We start from the raw sequence: 17,906 nt of genomic DNA on the forward strand, positions 1-17,906 counted from the left end.
AGAGGCTACCCCAGTGTGCAGTGCTGAACAGGAAATTGAGACAGCCCTTGGGGAGGAGCTGAGTGACTAACAGCAATGTGGGTGCCAATGTCGCACCAGGAGAGCCCTAGGCTGAGGACTGTGGAGCTCAAAGGACAGGAAATGCAAGCATCACTACTGTTCCTCCTGAAGCATACAGAATGTCTTCTCCACTCCTCAGAGACAAGGACCATGAGTGCTGCTTCCATCAGACCCCAACTGAGGTCCCCATGATTTGGGGCAAGAGGTCAGTGATACCCCACGCAGGGATGTGGACTACATTCACCTCACAGCTTTCAAGGGGCATGACAGGTAACCAGCAGGACTTTCAAGATCAAACATATAACCAAAGGATGCCTACCTTCTGATTAGGACAATCTCTTTAGTATTGATTTGATTCATTAAGATGTAATATAAACAGATGGGGAAGAAGGCAGCGAGCATCACATCTCCATCCTTGGAAACACCATGGTCCACTCGTGAAAAGCATTCGGAGAGATCCACCTGACACTCAAGGCAGGGAAGCTGCAAGATGAGAAGGAGAAACATCAGAAGAAGCATCTGGGATTTTGTGCAAAATGCTAAGAAGCAGGGGCAGGAAACAGGCATGGTGAGGCAGGCGCACATGTATAACATATGTGTGTGCTGACTGTGGACTGGAGGAGCCGGTCTAATACTCCTCCAGTTGAATACTTACAGACTCCCTGGAGGAATGAAGAGCCCTCCTGGCCCTGAGGCCATGCTGGGGCAGGATCCTACGCAGGTGAAAAACACACACAAGATGGAAAACATGTTTGCTCATCATCCTCACCCGCCCCAGGTGCCGTCATGTTGTCCAACTCCGTGAACAGCAAACTCCCAGGCAGAGTGCCCCTGAGATGTGCACCAGACACCTTGTCAAGGAACCATTTTGATTATCCAGGAGGTTATGAAAGGGGTTGGGTGAGGTCATGCAGTAGCATCCTAACTTGAACTGCCCCATCCCTCACACACACACACACACACAAAATGTCCTGAAGAAGAGGAAGCAGCTACACACTTTTTCCTGGTGTCCACTCTGATCTCACACCAACCCTGGGTGTGGAAATACACACACATAGATCCATTTCCCACTTAGTGTGGAAGCACAAATCACTTTTGTTTAAGGTTTGTGTATGACCCTTGGTAAGCAGATTTACAAAGAGAAGGAGAGAGAAATGGATGGTCCTGCTGCTGGTTCAGCCCTGAATGGTAAATGTCCTCTTTTATTCAAATATTAAAACAAGAAGTGACAGATTAAAAACAATCTTTGCACATTTCCCATAAATACATAAATCTTAAACCAAAGCTTGTGACTGTGGTGTGAGAGCAAGCAGGGTCTTTAAAACGCACAACATTGTCTTCACACATGACTGAATTCATTGCAGATTCACGCATTACCTGGGTTTTACTCCTGCACAATTACATCACATTAAGTTTATATTTTCTTTCCATCCAGGCTATTAAATACACTTCTACTTCATTTATCCTTGTGATAAGCATGATGAAGTCAAGGAGAAACATGTAGACCAGACTGGATCAGACCTAAACACCCTGTGTGTAAAGTGACATGAAAAAGAAGCAAAAATTCAGAGAGTGGGACATGCCCACAAAGCATCCCAGTGAATGCCTGGCATCAAAATACGCTTAGAAGAAGGAGCAACAACAAACAATACAGAGAAGATCAATGACAATGGAAACTGGATATTTCTGCAGAGATAGATGTGTGGCCAAAAATCATCATAAAACCTACTAACCATCAGTAACAGCAGACATAACCATCCAAACCACATTGAAATTCCACCTCACATATACTAGGTCAGACACCGTGATAGGACACATGGAAAGCCAACGCTGCACAAGCGACTGGGGCCACACAGGGAAACGCAGAGTCCACATGACTGAGGGTGGAAAGACATAGTATGCATAATGCTGAAAACAATCAGATTCTCCTTCGCGAAATAGACATATAAGTCACCTATGACCTAATCATTCCACACTTAGGACTATATCCAAGAGAACTGACAATAGCCATCGAAGCCACTGTTGACACACCAGTGTTCACAGCAGCCTATATGAAATAGATTTGCAAATAAACTGCTTGTCTACTTGTTGCGAAACAAAACTCAATGAGTCGATGCAACAAAGTGGCTATTTTCTCATGAAAAGTGTGAGGTGTGAGGGATGCTTGGTAAAGCACGCAAAGGGAAGACAGCCCTAAGATGGAGTGGAGGGGAGTTAGATGAATACAACGTGGTGTAGCAGCTGAGCGGAAAACTGGAAAGTGACTGGGGGCTTCTCTGTGAGTGAACGTGTCAAGAGTGCTGAGCGTGAGATCCAGGTTTGCATCTGTGAGTCCATGTGACAGGTAAATGCATCTGAACAAGGAGATGCTGGTGCTGTGGCCTACATGTCCGCCTGACTGCTTCCTGGGTCCTGGGTGGGGTAGCAGGGTGATAAACGTTCCCCAAGACAGATAGAGCCGATGATTGTACTGTCTCTTGAAAGTCCTGTGTGCCGTGGGAAAGTCAGAGATGTCCAGGAATTGATTTCTCTTTGAGAGAGCAAGAGAGAACTTTGAAATTCTAATAGATTCTAGGAGGTTCACATGAAAAATGCCCTGAAGAGTCCGCACATTTCTTGATTGAAGCCAGGATTCTGGAGCCCCATCTGGACCTCCCATCTGGAGGGCGCAGAGACCCAAGGTCATGAGCCATCACCTGTGACTGTTAGCATGAAGCTCGGTTGGAAAATAACAGGCAAGAAGATAAGGCATCACACTGGTTTCTGGCATGCAAGCGTCCAGGGCCAGGCTTGCCTGCTGTGGTGAGGTTTTGGCTCCCTGTTACTTCATCTAGAAAATGGCTAGTATTTATTAGTGGACTTTGATGTGGGTGAGAAAGAAAACATTCTCTCCAGGATGTAATAGAAGAAAGAAAACTGGATGCCACGATGGGAAAGGCAGTAAGCTGCCAGATGTGATATGATGTTAGATAGAATTCTCTGTGTGTGCATACAAAGCTTGCATCTGTGATTTTTAAAAAAGGATTGCCAAAGAGTTGCACAATGATTTGATACGTGGTTAGGGTACAATAAAGTATGCTCCAGAAAATATTTTCCTGGACTTGTTCAGGCTGGTAATAAGCAAACATCCCAAGTAATGCATGTCAGGAATGAAATGACAAACTTCATCAGAGTTGAGGGAAAGCCAACTGAAGCATGCGAATAATCCTTGGGAGCTTCAAATGTAGGCAGCGTTAGGGAAAATGTAGAAATGAGTTGGATGCATTTGTATGCGCACAGCTTCCAGTGCAGGACTGCTCCCGTATCTGGGCTTCCAGATGGGCTGAAAATCACTGCTCCAGTGGCTGCCTCTTCAGAGCAGGTGACTGTCAGGGGCATGATGGGCTCAGGGAATATCAAAGAGTGGAAGTCCTATCAGGGCGACAAAGGATTGCTAGACAACATGACAGTTGGCCTGTTTCTCTGAGAATCTCTTGTGGCCTTTAAAACTTGCAAAGAATTCCTTTCAGGCTTCAGGAGAATGATGTAGCATTTGGGGACAAAGATGCAGCCCAGCAGACCCACACCAGAGGCCAAGATGGAGAAGACCTCCACGGCCACCATGACCTTCCCCTTGCTGCTCTGGTACACAGGCAGGAAGGTCACCCACACACTGCAGAACACCAGCATGCTGAACGTCAGGAACTTGGCTTCATTGAATGTGTCAGGCAGCTTCCTGGCAAGGAAAGCCACAGTGAAGGTGCCCAGGGCCAACGAGCCCAGGAAGCCCAGCACACAGTAGAAGGCAGTGATGGAGCCCTCGTTGCACAAGAGGATGATGTGTCCATGCTCAGAGTGTGCATCTGTGTCCACAAAGGGAGGAGATGTTGCCAGCCAGATGCCACAGAGAGTCAGTTGGATGAGGAAGCAGATGGGAATGACAGCGTTTGGGGCTCCTGACACCAGCAATCGCCTCATGGTCCTTCCAGGTTTCATGGCCTTGAAGGCCAGAACCACAGTGATGGTTTTGGCCAGCACGGCAGAAACAGCCAGTGTGAACACCAGGGCAAATGTGATTTGTCTTAGGAGGCAGGTGGCTGTGTTGGGACGGCCAATGAAGAGGAAGGAGCAGAGGAAGCAGAGGAGGAGTGAGATGAGCAGCATGTAGCTGAGGGTGTGGTTATTGGCCTTGACGATGGGTGTGTCTTGGTGCCTCACAAAGACTCCAAGGGTAGCAGCTGTGAGGACGGAGAGGGACAGAGCCATGCAGGCCAGGGCCATTCCCAGGGGATCGTTGAAAGCCAGGAAGGTCACTTTCTTGTCCAGGCATTGGTCATGCTCTGCATTGGCATGCTGGTTATCAGGACATGCCACACATTGGTCCATATCTGGTGAAAAAGTTGTAACACTATTATCCCACAGCCCCTTCCTTGAGCCTATTCTGGTCAATTGTCCCTAATTGTTGGAGCTTGGGCATTCCATTGAAGAATAAGGAATGAGTGATAATCAATGCCCACTCGATTCATGGTTAGGCCAAAAGCTATTCCTTCCACCCTTAGGCAACCTGCATGCTGATGCAAACAGTTTTTATTTTAGTAATGACGTGGAGGTTACTGTCTGTCTGTTCATACTTGTTTAAATAAAAGTTCATTACACTTGTTGGTTTCTAATCCTGTAAATTAATTGCTCATGGCTTCTTCGGTTTGGGAAGCAAGTATCTGATGCCTGCACGCGTCACATTCTTACACATGGTACATTCTTGCTGCACCTCCCATGAGACATGAGCATGCTGCACCCTCCAGCCTTATTTTAATGCTTCATTACCCTCTCTGCTCTCATAGCCTAGCCAACCAGGGCAGGCAAGCTAATACCATGGGCTGCTGGAGAGCCGGGGTTCAGCTTCTGATTGTCCACCTCAGTGCACAGAAAGCACCAGACCAGCTTTTGTAAGAGCTTTGGGTCGGGGAGAGCAATACAGATGTAGGATGACTATTGAATGTGACTAGTCGGGAACAATCAGCACCCAGGTCTACTTCCTGATAGTGTGAAGGGTGTTTGCTTTCTGTAAATACAGAACTATTTCAAATGGAGCATCTTGTAAAGTGATGACCTGTGTTGACATTCTAGGGGCCAGCACTAATGGGAAACCACCAGGAGTTAAGAAATTGGTCAACTTCTAGACAAACCTAAGCATGTCAGGCTCACCCCCATGAAAATCCCTCCCTCACAGAACACCCTAGAATGTCTCCTGTAAACACAGTGCCCATGTCAGTCACCTGGCAGCCTATTGCCGTGTTTCCATCTTTGTGTGTTCTCAGCCTTGGATATGCGTTGTCACTCCCTGGATCTAAGTCTCCATCCTCCTGTCTGTGTAAAGCTACATCACCTTACCAAGTTTACAAATCTTTCAACATGGAACCAATTTGATTTTGGGGACATTCCATACTTCCAGGGCTAGACATGTCCCCCTTCGAAGCTTAGCTTTCCAATGCCTCAGAACTGGTAGGTTGAAATGAACTTTTTATCCTTTAATCTTAGATTCCGGTGCTACTGAACACAATTACTAATATACGGATTTGCCTGAACAACACCATCTGAATATCATTTCACAGAATACTTACTTTAGCAGCTTCCTTTCTTTCCAAAGAATAGCCATTCTTCTTTTTTGGGCTATTTTGTTCAAGGGCAGCCTTCTGTGTGATTGCAATTCACAGTGGCAAGAAGTGCCTTTCTTACACCATTTTGCTTCTAGCTCCAGGCACAGACTTAAGTGGCATTCTGCAAATGACCTTCTTTATTTTATGAAACTGTCCCTTCTCTTGTGAAATTCATGAGAAGTTTCTGTAACTGTTTTTTCATCAATCCCAGATTAGTGTTGACTTGATCAAATCCTTTTCCCTGCATGTGTGCTATTCGCACAATTAAGTCAGGGACCAACATGCTGAATTTGGGGATGTGTACTGATTTGGGCACAAAGCAACATTCTTAGGAAACATAGCTCAAGGAAGTTTTGTTGTTTATTTTGGAGATGTGTGCATTTATTTTCCGGAACAGTGTCTTACAAGCACCATTTTGTTGAAGTGACCTATTGTGATTCGATTATTCTAGACAAATGCTTCTCAATGAACAAATATATTTTTCCCCTTCCCTATTGGAATTGAGAGAACGAGCATTCACTCTCTAATGAAAATTAAAAGTCACCCGCAAACTGCTGACCACAGCAGAAGTATCACAAATGGGTTTTTTTAGGAACTGTGAGGGTACCTACATTTTAAATGCTTTCTTGATGTATGTCATAATTTTCCCCACAGGAATGGTTGGATTTCATCTGTGTTTTATAACATGTTGTGAGAAGCTATCAACATGACACAATATTAATATTTTTGGTATCTTTACAGAAATCCCTGCAGTGTTGGTCCACATGAATGGACCCCAAGGACATCCATACACACAGAAATGAACATGTAAGATGCACACTCACACACACACACACACACACACACACACACACACACAGAGTCAGTAATCTTATTCTTTATCCTGACGAAACTTCACAGTGGTTCCTAATTTTGCTTGATTTGTAAAAGAATCAAACTGCCACATCATGATGTTAGATTTTCTTTGCTTTCCTTCACATTCACATCCCATCTCTGAGGTCTTTGTTGAGAGTGCTACCACCGATCTAATCTACTAGGTGTGCTTAGATGGTCTTTCTGTCTCCCTCCCTACGTGAGGTTCTGTTCATGGTTTACATCACGTCTCACCCTGATGTCACCTGCGTCAGCCTCCCCGTGTCACTCAATGTCTCCTGCCTGTTCTTGAAAACACAGGAGGCCCAGGGCAGCAGGGAGAGCTCCTCGATTAGGGGGATGATTCCTGATGAGGAAAAGTAATTCCTATTGAAAGTAAGAAGACTTCTCTCTAAAGCCCTGTCCTACTTGTTGGCGTTGCTGTGTGGAAACGGAAGAGTGGCAAAGACAGACGCGGACTCTCTTCGTGAGGTGGTCTCGTGCTTACCGGTCTCGTTGGCAATCTTGTTGTCTGGACAAGGGATACAATCAAAGCAGCACACAGGCTCCCCTTCGCGGGCAGTCTTCCTGAACCCAGGGCCACAGCTGGCGCTGCACACTGAGTGTGGGGTCTGGGGAAAGGGAAGCGTCTGTTGATCATGGGCAGGGCTGGTCAGAGAGACAATCCTGTGTGAGTGCTTTAGAGTTTGGGAAACCTGCATAGTTCAATTGTGGATATCTGATTTCTCATACACTGAGTGCGTGCCCTGTGGTGTGTACGCTGGGAAATAGATTGAAAACAAACAGGGGAGCATTTGTGTTTACTTTCCATCCGAGCAAGCACAAGAACAGGATAGAATACACAAGTGACAGGGAGTGGTTTGAGAGCCCTGAGGACGTTTTTTTGGGGGGGGCCATGGGGCACAGTCACATTCCAACTGTGATGGAAGATGGTGATGAACTCACCTGTGTGATCCCCGTGGCCCACTCTATCAACTCCTCAGATACAGACAGTTGTTGGCCTGGTGGATTGTAGGGGGAGAAATGTCCCACTTTCACCTTATGGCCAAGTCCTTCAGGAAAATTCCAGAAGTTGAAAATGTCATAGGCTGCAGCAGGCTTTCTTTTCTGGTCCAAGTTCACAGGATCGCCAGCAGGATTGGTAAATTGGAGGCTCTTGAGAAAGTAGTGAAGCTCCTGAACAAAAATGCATCGTCTTATCAGAAAGGGCCACGTGTGAAGCTACGGGACTCACCCAGGACAAAGCCTCTGTCTGTGGCCATGGCCTCCCCACGGAACTGAACTCTAGCAAGGACCACAATAGAGAACTTTATCTAATCGTGTCAGCCTCCAGGCAATCAAAAGGAGAAACAACCCAAGACAGGATCCATCAAACACCAGCAGATGGGAAGGTTTTGACACATCTCTTCCCTGAAGTCTAAGTTATCTCTCTCTTGGCCTATTTGCACAATGTTACCTGCATGTGGCAATTGTCAGGAGAATGAAGAGACCCACATCCCCACGTGGGAAGCTGATGAGAGAGCTTTCATGCCCACTGGGCACTGGGGTCCTCAGCTCCCTTGGAGGTGAAGAGGGCTCAATCCCTGAAAGCTGAATGTGAACACTTTGTTCTGAAGTCTGGGTACCTGTTACATCAACACTGAGTGGGCTGGAAGCTGAGCTCTTTGGGACAACAGCCCTGGTCCTGACACAAAGCCTTCTACCTGGTCAACGGCAAGTATCTGGAGATAGAAACCTCTGTCAATCTGTCCCTGTATCTCCCAAACACTGCATGCCTGCAGGATTACTCATGTATGGGAGCAAGGGGCCTCTGTGAAGGGAGTCTCCACAAGCAGGACCCTCCTGGGAAATGCATCCGCTGCAGGAACCTGACCTACCTGCCAGCGGGATGTCACTGTCTTCCCCCCAGGCCTCCTTGGCTGCACTTCCGAATCACGCTGATGCATCTTGTGCAGGGAATGTGCTATGGCATGTACCGTGTTGTAGATGTGGTAACTCCCATCACTCATCGTCATGTCAAATTCCTCCCAGGGCAGCCAATCCAGGGAAGCATTTGGGGGACAGCCCTGCAGCGTCCTGCAGTCAGCATTGGAAATGGGGCAGTGAAAGGCCAGAGACCAGAACAGGGCAAGGTAAACATCCTCTGGGTACTTGGCAGGCGTTGCTGTTTGCAAAAAGTGTTGGAATCCCGGAATCTCGCGGCGGTGGTTAGAGAAGATGAGGGCGCCGTGGAAGGAATGCAACAGGAAATGTTGCTCGCTGCTGGAAAAGTCCAGGCGGGAGGTGGTGACCCAGACCTTCCATGTTATCAGCGACTGCCATGTCTGAAAGCTCTCATACGTGAGAGAGCCTGTGTCGCCAAAGAGAATGACCACACTGGCGGATGAGCTGCTGATGCGGGTGGGCATTCTGTGCCTACCTTCTGCGGAAGGCTGGATCTGAAACACGGCAATCACCTCCACAAAGGCCAGGCAGAGGCCATGCTCCTGCATCTCTGCTCTCAGATCGGACAGAAATGCCACACCCTCCTGCTTGTCCGAGACAACCAGCCCCACCCACGTCCAGCCAAAGTGCAGCATCAGGGAGACCATGGCGAGGGCCAGAGAAGTGTCCTTCGAGGCCATCTGATAGACGGAGGGAAACTGGCTGCTGTCGCTCAGAAGAGGGTCCAGAGGGCCGAATGTGAGCTGGGGAGGGGAAATCGCACAACACGTGAGTGACGGCACTGCTGGAAGACATCGCATTGATACAGCAGGTGTTATGGTGGCTGGGTTGGGCTGAAAGATGAGAATATTTCAGTTACCATCCTCTCTCTCTCTGATTGAGACCGTTCTGGGTTATCAGCTATCAGAAGCATATGTCCAGAGAAGCCCCCTAGCTCCTTCTCAGTTGGGTTCTGTGCTGCCTGAGAGGATCCTGGGCACCCTGCACACTCCTGCTCAGAGCACCCACTGTGCCCAGGGTATGTACCTCATCTCATGACACCCTGTGGGTCTGGGAAAAGCATCCCAAGGAAATGCGGAGTTTATTCTCTCCCCTTCCCAAGCACCCTTACCTGTGGGATTCTGTACAGTTCCAGCAGCGTCCCCATCTGGACAGAAATGCTTGTCTCTGATATGACCGCCACAGCCTTGCCCCCTCTCTTGCATGTATAGTTAGGAATTCCTCTGTCCAGCCCTGTCAGCCACGCGAAGGCATTCTCCAGTGTCCACCTGTTGCTGTGTATGCCATTGTAGAAATCAAATCCTAGCGTGAGGTTGGGCAGAAGGTGGGGGTTCCTGTTGATTTCCTCGACAGCAAACACCAGAGCCAGCAAGTACTGGAAGTTCTTGAACTGAATCCTGCATGTAGGGAAGAGGGATCCTTAGGGGAAGATTCCACCCTCATGGCCATCTGACACTTACCTAGACATCTTCGTGGCCACTCCTGGACCTTTAGGTAGAACACACCCACCATGATTGCCATCAAGGGCACACTCCCATGACTTTGGAACTCCGGGGCTATCCCAGCCATGTTGCTCACACTACTACTCTCTGTGGGAGATGAGCTGATGTCATGTGAAGTGGTTGGACTGGCTGGAGCTCATTCTTGTGGGTCTCCCAGGAGTGGGCTTACTCTCCACAAGACAGTGCGGGTGGAAGGGTACTGGCTGCACCCCTCAAGATGAATGCACAGCGTGAGGACTGAGCTGTGTGGGACACAGCCGTGCTGCGGTGTGCCTCTGTTCAGTCCTTGCACCCCTCACAGTTCTGCAAAGCGCTGTGGCCTGACCGTGCTGTCTAGTGTGTGATGGTATGGCCCTGTGAGTTCAAATAGCATGATCTTCTCTCAGAATACTCATCTGATCATCTCTGTTCCTATTCGGAATGAGCTGCCTTCCAATGTTCTCAGGTTTGATATCTAATGCCAATTACAGGACAGGCTTGGACATTCCCCCCTGCCAAGGATTCCTCTGGTGAAGGGAGGTGAAAGCCTAGAGAGGCCAATCACATCGGGGACAGTTTGTGTAGGGGTGCACTGATTTAGAGACCAAACTGCTTCCTCGCAGGGGCAGGAGACTTCACACTGGATCACATGGCTTAAACCTGGGCATGCATGGGGCTGGCACCACCGTGTATTAGGGTAAACCTGTGTGTGCCATGTAGGAATCCTATATGGATGCTGGTTTGTGTCCTGGCTGCTACATTTCTAATCCTGCTCCCTGCTTACGCCCTGGAAAGCAGCAGAGGATGGCTCTTATTCTTGGCGTTCTGTACCCATATGTGAAACGCAGAAAAAGGTTACAGCTTTCAGCTTGGGGTGAGCTTAGCTCAGGGCATTATGGCCATTTGGGGAGTGACTCTTCAATCCTGCAGATGTAAGATTCTCTCTCTCTCTCTCTATCTTCTCCTTATTAACTTTGCCTTTCAAAGAAAAAAAGTGAGAACTCTGAGAAAAAAAGGAAAAGGAGTAAGCTTGTGTATGGATGCCCTTCCCCTCCATGTGGAAGTCCTGACCCTTTGGCTCAACGCAGAGCCACAGCACCTGAAAGCAGAGAGCTCAAGCTGGCCCCCCTAATACCTCCATCTTCCACAATGAACTGTGAAAGCAAAGTTTTGGGAAACAAGGTAGGAAAGAAATGTATAGAAACAGAACTCTGCCATGACCTGAGGATCTTATGTCCATATACCCTGGACAAACCCGGCAAACGAGAAGCTACCATAAGGCCACAGATGAAAGTTTAACACAAGACAAAGATGATCAGGCAGCCACCGGACAAACTGTGCTGGCAAAACAGAGAGAAAATCAAACACATGTCCATCCAATGGTAAGGACTGAATGAATACTGCCTTTCTCAGTTCCGCAGGTTTGTACAATTGTGACTTCTAAGGAACTTGGTAAAAAAGCAACTGGTGGTGACTGGAGCGCCACCCAGTGGTCATCTAGGGAAGTTATCAGACACAGCAGCGAGCAGGACTCTCAGCAGCATGGACACAGCACTGCAGAGCTTTTGGGTCTCTGTGCTGTCCAGGACAACTGCCACAAACTTCCTTCACGGTGCGGCTGGCCCAGCGATGGAAATGAAGTTAGCTGCCGATGATCAAATTGATAGAACCAAATGGCTAACATACTGGGATAGTGCAGTTGACACAGCTCACATCACTTTGTATCTAAAGGTTTTAACGGCAACAATGATGACAGAACCAGTCCGCCTGTATCCGGAAGCAAGCAGCATCTCCACACGTCTTCATACTGCTGCGCAATGGCATCAGAGCATAGAGCAGGCTGTACATACGTGCTCTGCACATGGACCTAACTGTGCTCACGGAGCCAGCTTGCTAGACACCTGCCTGCCCACACACATTTGGGACCTAGGGAAGGCCCCTGTTCCTCAGCCTCCCTGTCTCTAGAACATACCAGAAGAAGCAATGTCAGGGTCACGGCACAGTCTCGCACCAGCCAAAATTATCGCTGTTTCTATTGTCTCATGGGAAATCTTACCTTCCCTTGCTGGGCAGAGGCCCCTGATGCTGATGACAGAAGGGAGGGTCTCATAATGGCTGGGCAAGGGGGCTCTGCAAATGCCCAGTGGTGGTTGAGTGGGCTCTGCAAACTGCTTTGTAGGCAGTAACCTAGCAGGCTTCCCAATAGGAAAGAGCCCTTGCGTCCCGCCACCAGTGCACTTGGCACAGTAGAATATCAGAACAAATCCCCCCTCAGCGTGCAGTGCCCATGTGCAGAACAGCAGACACATTAGGCAGAGGGTGAAGGTGGATTTGCATTGCCTGAACATACTGTGGTCCCACTCCAACGCTGGGTTCCCCTATAGCACCTTGGGACTAATTGGGACTAACACATCTGGGGACAGGCAACTCAGAGAAAATCGCTCGCTCAAGGCTGCTTCTGTGCCGTAGGTTGTGGGAGCTTGTTCTGTTTTGCTTTGTCCTAAGTCTGTTGCTGTGTGTATTGGCCCTGGGTCTACTTCTTGCACACTAAAGGGGAATAGACTTTCACCTTGAAACTAAATGCCTATGAGTTTTTAATAAATATGGCAACAGTCCAAATAAAAAGCAGAAAATTGAGAGCTCCCACAGGGCTGGAAATGGAGACCTCTCACTTACTTTTGCTACAGGAAGATGCCATAAAACCTAGGGAGGCCTCAGTGCAGATCTCACACAACAGACGCTGGGCTGCCATAGGCACTGGGTAAGACCATCAACACTGGGTAGCACTGGCCGTGACTGTTGGCCACCAGCGACCTGCCTTCTTCCCAGAACGAGACGAGAGGAGTTCCAGTGGCCCATTATCGCAGGTCATCCTGTATCAGGGAGAATTCTGCTGTCCACATTGAGTGCACACAGCCTTGGGACGAGTTTCCAGGATGGGTGGCAGTGCTGGACATCCACTACAATACATAAAGGCAGACCCCCAGCATTCCTTCCTCAACTCTATACAGCTCAGGCCTCGGCTGGCAAGGAGGTTATACACCTGACCTCTGTAGGGATGGTGAGGCTCCTGAGGCTGGAACTGCATCACTTGTTCCCTGAGACTGTGGAAACACTCCTCCTGGGGAACTTCTGCCCAGGCTGTGGTGCTGTGAAGGGATGTGGCCAGGAGTCTGGACCCTTGCCTATCTGACTTGGTGCCCGTGAGTGGGTTGGGTTCTCTGTGGTTCTGCGTTCACTTATAACACTGAACACACTGTTTCCCTGAGCAAAGAGAAGGGCAGAGGCCGTGAGAACACCAGCCAATGTTAGCATCTTCACCTTCTGTACCTGACACCCCCAAGAGCTCTGCTGGACTCCTGTTCCCAGCCACCGCACGGGCAGACAGCCCTTGATGCTGGTCAGCATGGGAACACACAGGGACTCCCCCAATCCACAGAGACACTTTTCCCAGAACAAAGTGTCCTGTGGAGTCACCAATGAGTGATTCCCTCAGATGCACAAAACCATCACAGAGACACAAGAACCATGGCGATGAAGTGTGGGACTCTCCAAAGGGACCACCCTGTGCTCAAAGTGCCCTACATGCTGCAACATTGATTTAGACGCGGACAAGAAACGCAGCAATGGGCCAAAGTCCTTGAGAGTAGGAAGTGGTACTACTAACCCTAAAAGATGTGAGTCTGAGATTATCCTAATGGGAAATGCATGAAGATAGAGCAACAATCATTTGCTATGGAAGCAAAGTGTGCTTAAGAGGGGAGCCGACTAAACAATCTCCCTTTTGAAGTGTCCTTATATATTTCTTTCTAGAAAGTATGATGAGGGCCACACACTGAATTCAGACACTCAGTGCCCACATGGGCCACCACTGCCAATTAAAATGCTGAGGCATTTACATCAATAAAAACACATTCATCTAACACCGGGGGAAATACTTTCTTTCTTGCCGTGTATGTGTGTGTGTGGCTTTGGGTGCATGGATGTTTCTGAAGAAACAAGGTGTTTGAAGGGAGATGCCAGTGTGTCCTGCTGAGCAGCATAGTGGGGCAGCCCATGTGGAGGAGCTGGGTGACTAAGAGCATGCCAGCGTGGCCTAGTGGCTAAGGTCTTTGCCTTGATCCCATATGGCCGCTGGTTCTAATCCCGGCAGCTCCACTTCCTCTCTATCTCTCCTCCTCTCAGTATATCTGACTTTGTAATAAAAATAAAATAAATCTTTAAAAAAAAAAAAAAAAGAGCATGCCAGTGCAAGGCTTGGAGAGCCCAGGGCTGAAGACCATGAATTGCGGAGGACAGCAAGCAGAGCCAGCTGTGCTGTTCTCCCGAACCATGGAGAACTTCTTCCCCAACTCCTCGGAGACACGGACCAAGAGGCACTATGTTCATCAGACTCCAACCGAGGCCCCCACGGCTCAGGGCAGGAGGCTGGGGATAGCTCGTGCAGGGACACAGACTTCTTGCCACTTACATTCACCTTGCCACTGCAGGGACCCGACAGGCAACCACTGGGACCTCTGAGAAGAAAAGGATTCAAGCAAAGGGCGCCTACCTTGTGAACGTGGGCTGCCCTCCTGGATGGTAGGTGTCCATTTTGATGGTGTATAGATAGATGGGGAAGAAGGCAGTGAGCAGCACGTCTCCATCTTTAGAATTGCCGTGGTTCTCAAGGTGGAAGCAGTTGAGGCCATGAGGCTGGCAGACAAGGCAGGGCAGCTGCAGGGTCAGAAGGAGAAATGTCAGAGAAAGCATCAGGGATTTTGTGTAAGATCCTAGGAGGCAGTGGCAGGGAACAGGTATGGTCAGGCAGGTGCACGCATGCATGGTGTGTGTGTGTGCGTACGCGCTGCCTACGGACTGGAGGGGCCACTTTAACACTCCTGCAGCTGCAGCTGAATCCTTTCAGGTTCCCTAGAGGAATGGGGAGCCCTCCTGACCCTGGGGCCCTGCTGGTGTGGGATCCCGTCCAGGTGAAAAACACAAGATGGAAAATATGTTTGCTCAGCATCCTCGTCAGCCCCAGGTGCTGTCATGGCATCCAACTCCAGGAACAGCAATACTCCAGGGAGGAGTGCCCATGAGATGTGGGCCAGAGAGATTGTCAGGGAACCACTTTGATGATCCAAGTGGTCATGAAAGCCGTTGGATGACATCATGCAGGAACATTCTAGCTTGAAAACCCCCAAAGTCCAGAAGAAGAGGAAGCAGCTGTACAGCTTGCCCTGCTGTCTGCTCTGATCTCACGCCAATGCTGGGTGAGGAAATATCCACAAGAACATCCCTTTCCCAATTACTGTGGAGCCATACATCACTTGTTTAAAGACCTGTTTATTATTACTGGAAAGGGGATTTGCGTAGAGAAGAGATCAAAACAAACAGATCCTCCTGGTGCTGATTCCCTCCTCAAGAAACCAAAAGGAACAGAAACGTCAAAGTGATTTGGAGACATGAAGGCATCGGAGAGAATTCTAGAGTGCTGGCCCATGCTTTTTAAAAATCCAAATCCTAGAATAGAAAGGCTCATATTTTTAAGGAAAAAACTTCTGTGCATCTTATTAAATCCAACTTTCCAATAAAAACGATTGAATCTTTTTAGGAAAAGTCCAACTTTTTCTACCTTAAAACACTGGCCCCATGCCCCTGTGGAGCATCCCCATTAAATCATCCAAGGAAGGCAAAAAGAAGATGTTCCAGAACAAACTGGAAGGCAAGTGTTTGTTACCACTCATCTGGCAGTAGAGATCATAGGCTGTACAAAGACACTCATGTGCCTGGAAAGCAGCCGAGGATGGACCAAGTGCTTGGGCACCTGCCCCCACATGGGAGACCTGGAAAGAGCTCCTTGCTCCTGGCTTCAGGTCAGCCCAGCTCCAGCTCTTGCAGCTATTTGTGGGAATGAAGCTGTGGGTCAAAGCTCTCTCTGTATCTCTCCCTATCTCTGTAACTCTGACATTCACATAAATACATGAATCTTACACAAAGGCTCATGACTATGATCACAATGTAAACAGGGCTTTACAATGCACAAATATAGTCTCCCAACATTACCGATTTAATTGAAGATTCATCCGTTTACTTGAGGTTTACTTGAACAATTATATCACCTGAAATCTCTTTTAGCTTCATACATTGCTATCAATTTTATTTCCCCTTCATTTATTTATTGTGATAAGCTGAAGAAAGAAACGTTTCAGAAAATGTGGCGAGGTCTAACACCTTGTGTATGAACGGCATCAGAGCATCCCAAAGATCGCCTGGCATCAAAATACGCTTAGAAGAAGGAGCAACAACACCAACAACAGAAAGAAAACCACCGACAATGGGACTAGAAGCTGAATGTTTCTGCAGAGAGAAACCTGTGGTCCAAAAAGCAGCATAAAGCGCAATAGTCATTAGTAACAATAGATGTACCCATCAAAGCCACATGGAGGTGGCACCTCACATACACCAGGGAAGACACCATGACATTTACAAACGGAGAGCAAGAGTTTCACAGGTGGCTGGGGTCATGCAGGGAAATGCAGAGCCCACAGGCATTGAGGATGGAGACACGTTGAATATAGTTCCAAACACTTGGATCCTCCTTAAGGAAGTAGACATATAATGACCTAACCATTCCACTTCCAGGAGTATATCCAAGGGAACTGATGAAACCTATTCAAACCAATATATAACACCAGTGTTAACAGCCGCCTACATAAAAAAATTTACAAACACTCTGCCTATCTGTACAGGAACAATAACGGGCCCATGTAGCCAGGTGGCTATTTCGTCATGAAACGTGTGAGGGATGCTTGGTAACGTGTGGATGACACCAGAAAGGAAGATGCTAAATGAAAGAGGGCCAACCTCACGGGTCACAGAGCACTGGGTGTGGCTGACAGGAAATATTCAGCACGGTGAACATTGTAGAAACAGAAATGGAAAGCAGATTGGTGGCTGTGTGACTGAAGAGCACAGAAATGGACAGTGAGAGCCTAAGGGACAAGGGAGTCATTCACAACCACGAATAGTCGATGGTTTTGCAACGCGTGGTGTGTTGCCAATGACTTGATTTCTTCAGGTTAAAATGATCAAATGTTGGTTCTATCAATCTCACCTGAAGATGTAAAATAGGTTTTTTAAGGGTAGTGTAGAGCAAAAAAAAAAAAAAAAAAAAAAACACACACACACACACACAAAGCCAAAATCATTACATACAATGAGCCGATTGAAGAGTGCATGCTCTCAGGTCTACGTACATAAGGCTAACTTGGTTTTGCGACGAGACCATAGCAAATCTATGATAAGAATATTTTGCTGAGAAACTTATGGACAATATTTGATACGTGTGTAAGATAACTGTGTAGGACAAGCCATGCATTCAGCAAAACAAAAATGTTTCTAAAAAGATCATTTTAATATGAAGGGTAACGGAGAAATAGCAGGACAATGGGAAAATGTGGGTGATCCTCTAAGGAGACCAGGACCCGAGGTGTGATGACCATGCCAAGAAAGACAGGGAAACAGGAAGTGTAAGGGGAGTGGAACAATGCATACTTTATTGAACTCCATGGCGTGTATATATATATATATATATGTACCAGGCAGGTTACCTAGGCAACCACGGAAAGCCCTTCTAGAGATAGGCAACAAGGAAATGAGTTACAATCACCGTAACAGCAAAGGAGTAAACTTGTTTCTCAGGAACGGAGTCTAAAATTCAAACCTATTCACTGAGGAAGGGGATATGATCGGCTACAAGCAACTAATGAGAACGGAGGCACAGGGAGGCACTGCTCATTCCCAGCCATGCTTGGCCAGAGAGGAAGCCACAGTCCCACGCAGGAAGCCAGCTTCCTGCTAGCATCCTCAGTAAGCTGAGAGTGTATGAGTTCTGGGGTCCTAGGGCATCTGATGGAAGGGTTCAGAG

General features: G+C 48.0%; 1 protein-coding gene across 1 annotated transcript; it reads right to left on the bottom strand.

The window, feature by feature from the left end:
• Nucleotides 1-3,474: 3,474 nt before the first annotated feature.
• LOC131478427 (vomeronasal type-2 receptor 116-like) lies at nt 3,475-17,548 on the bottom strand. Its single transcript, XM_058657683.1, has 7 exons — nt 17,534-17,548; nt 14,547-14,710; nt 9,625-9,910; nt 8,447-9,256; nt 7,515-7,742; nt 7,057-7,180; nt 3,475-4,427 (listed from the first exon to the last, which is right to left on the bottom strand). Exons 1-7 carry the CDS (start codon nt 17,546-17,548, stop codon nt 3,475-3,477), a joined length of 2,580 nt encoding a protein of 859 aa, XP_058513666.1.
• Between the last annotated feature and the right edge of the window lie 358 nt (nt 17,549-17,906).

This window comes from Ochotona princeps, chromosome 33 (genome assembly GCF_030435755.1).
Source record: "Ochotona princeps isolate mOchPri1 chromosome 33, mOchPri1.hap1, whole genome shotgun sequence".
NCBI classification, from domain to species: Eukaryota; Metazoa; Chordata; class Mammalia; order Lagomorpha; family Ochotonidae; genus Ochotona; species Ochotona princeps.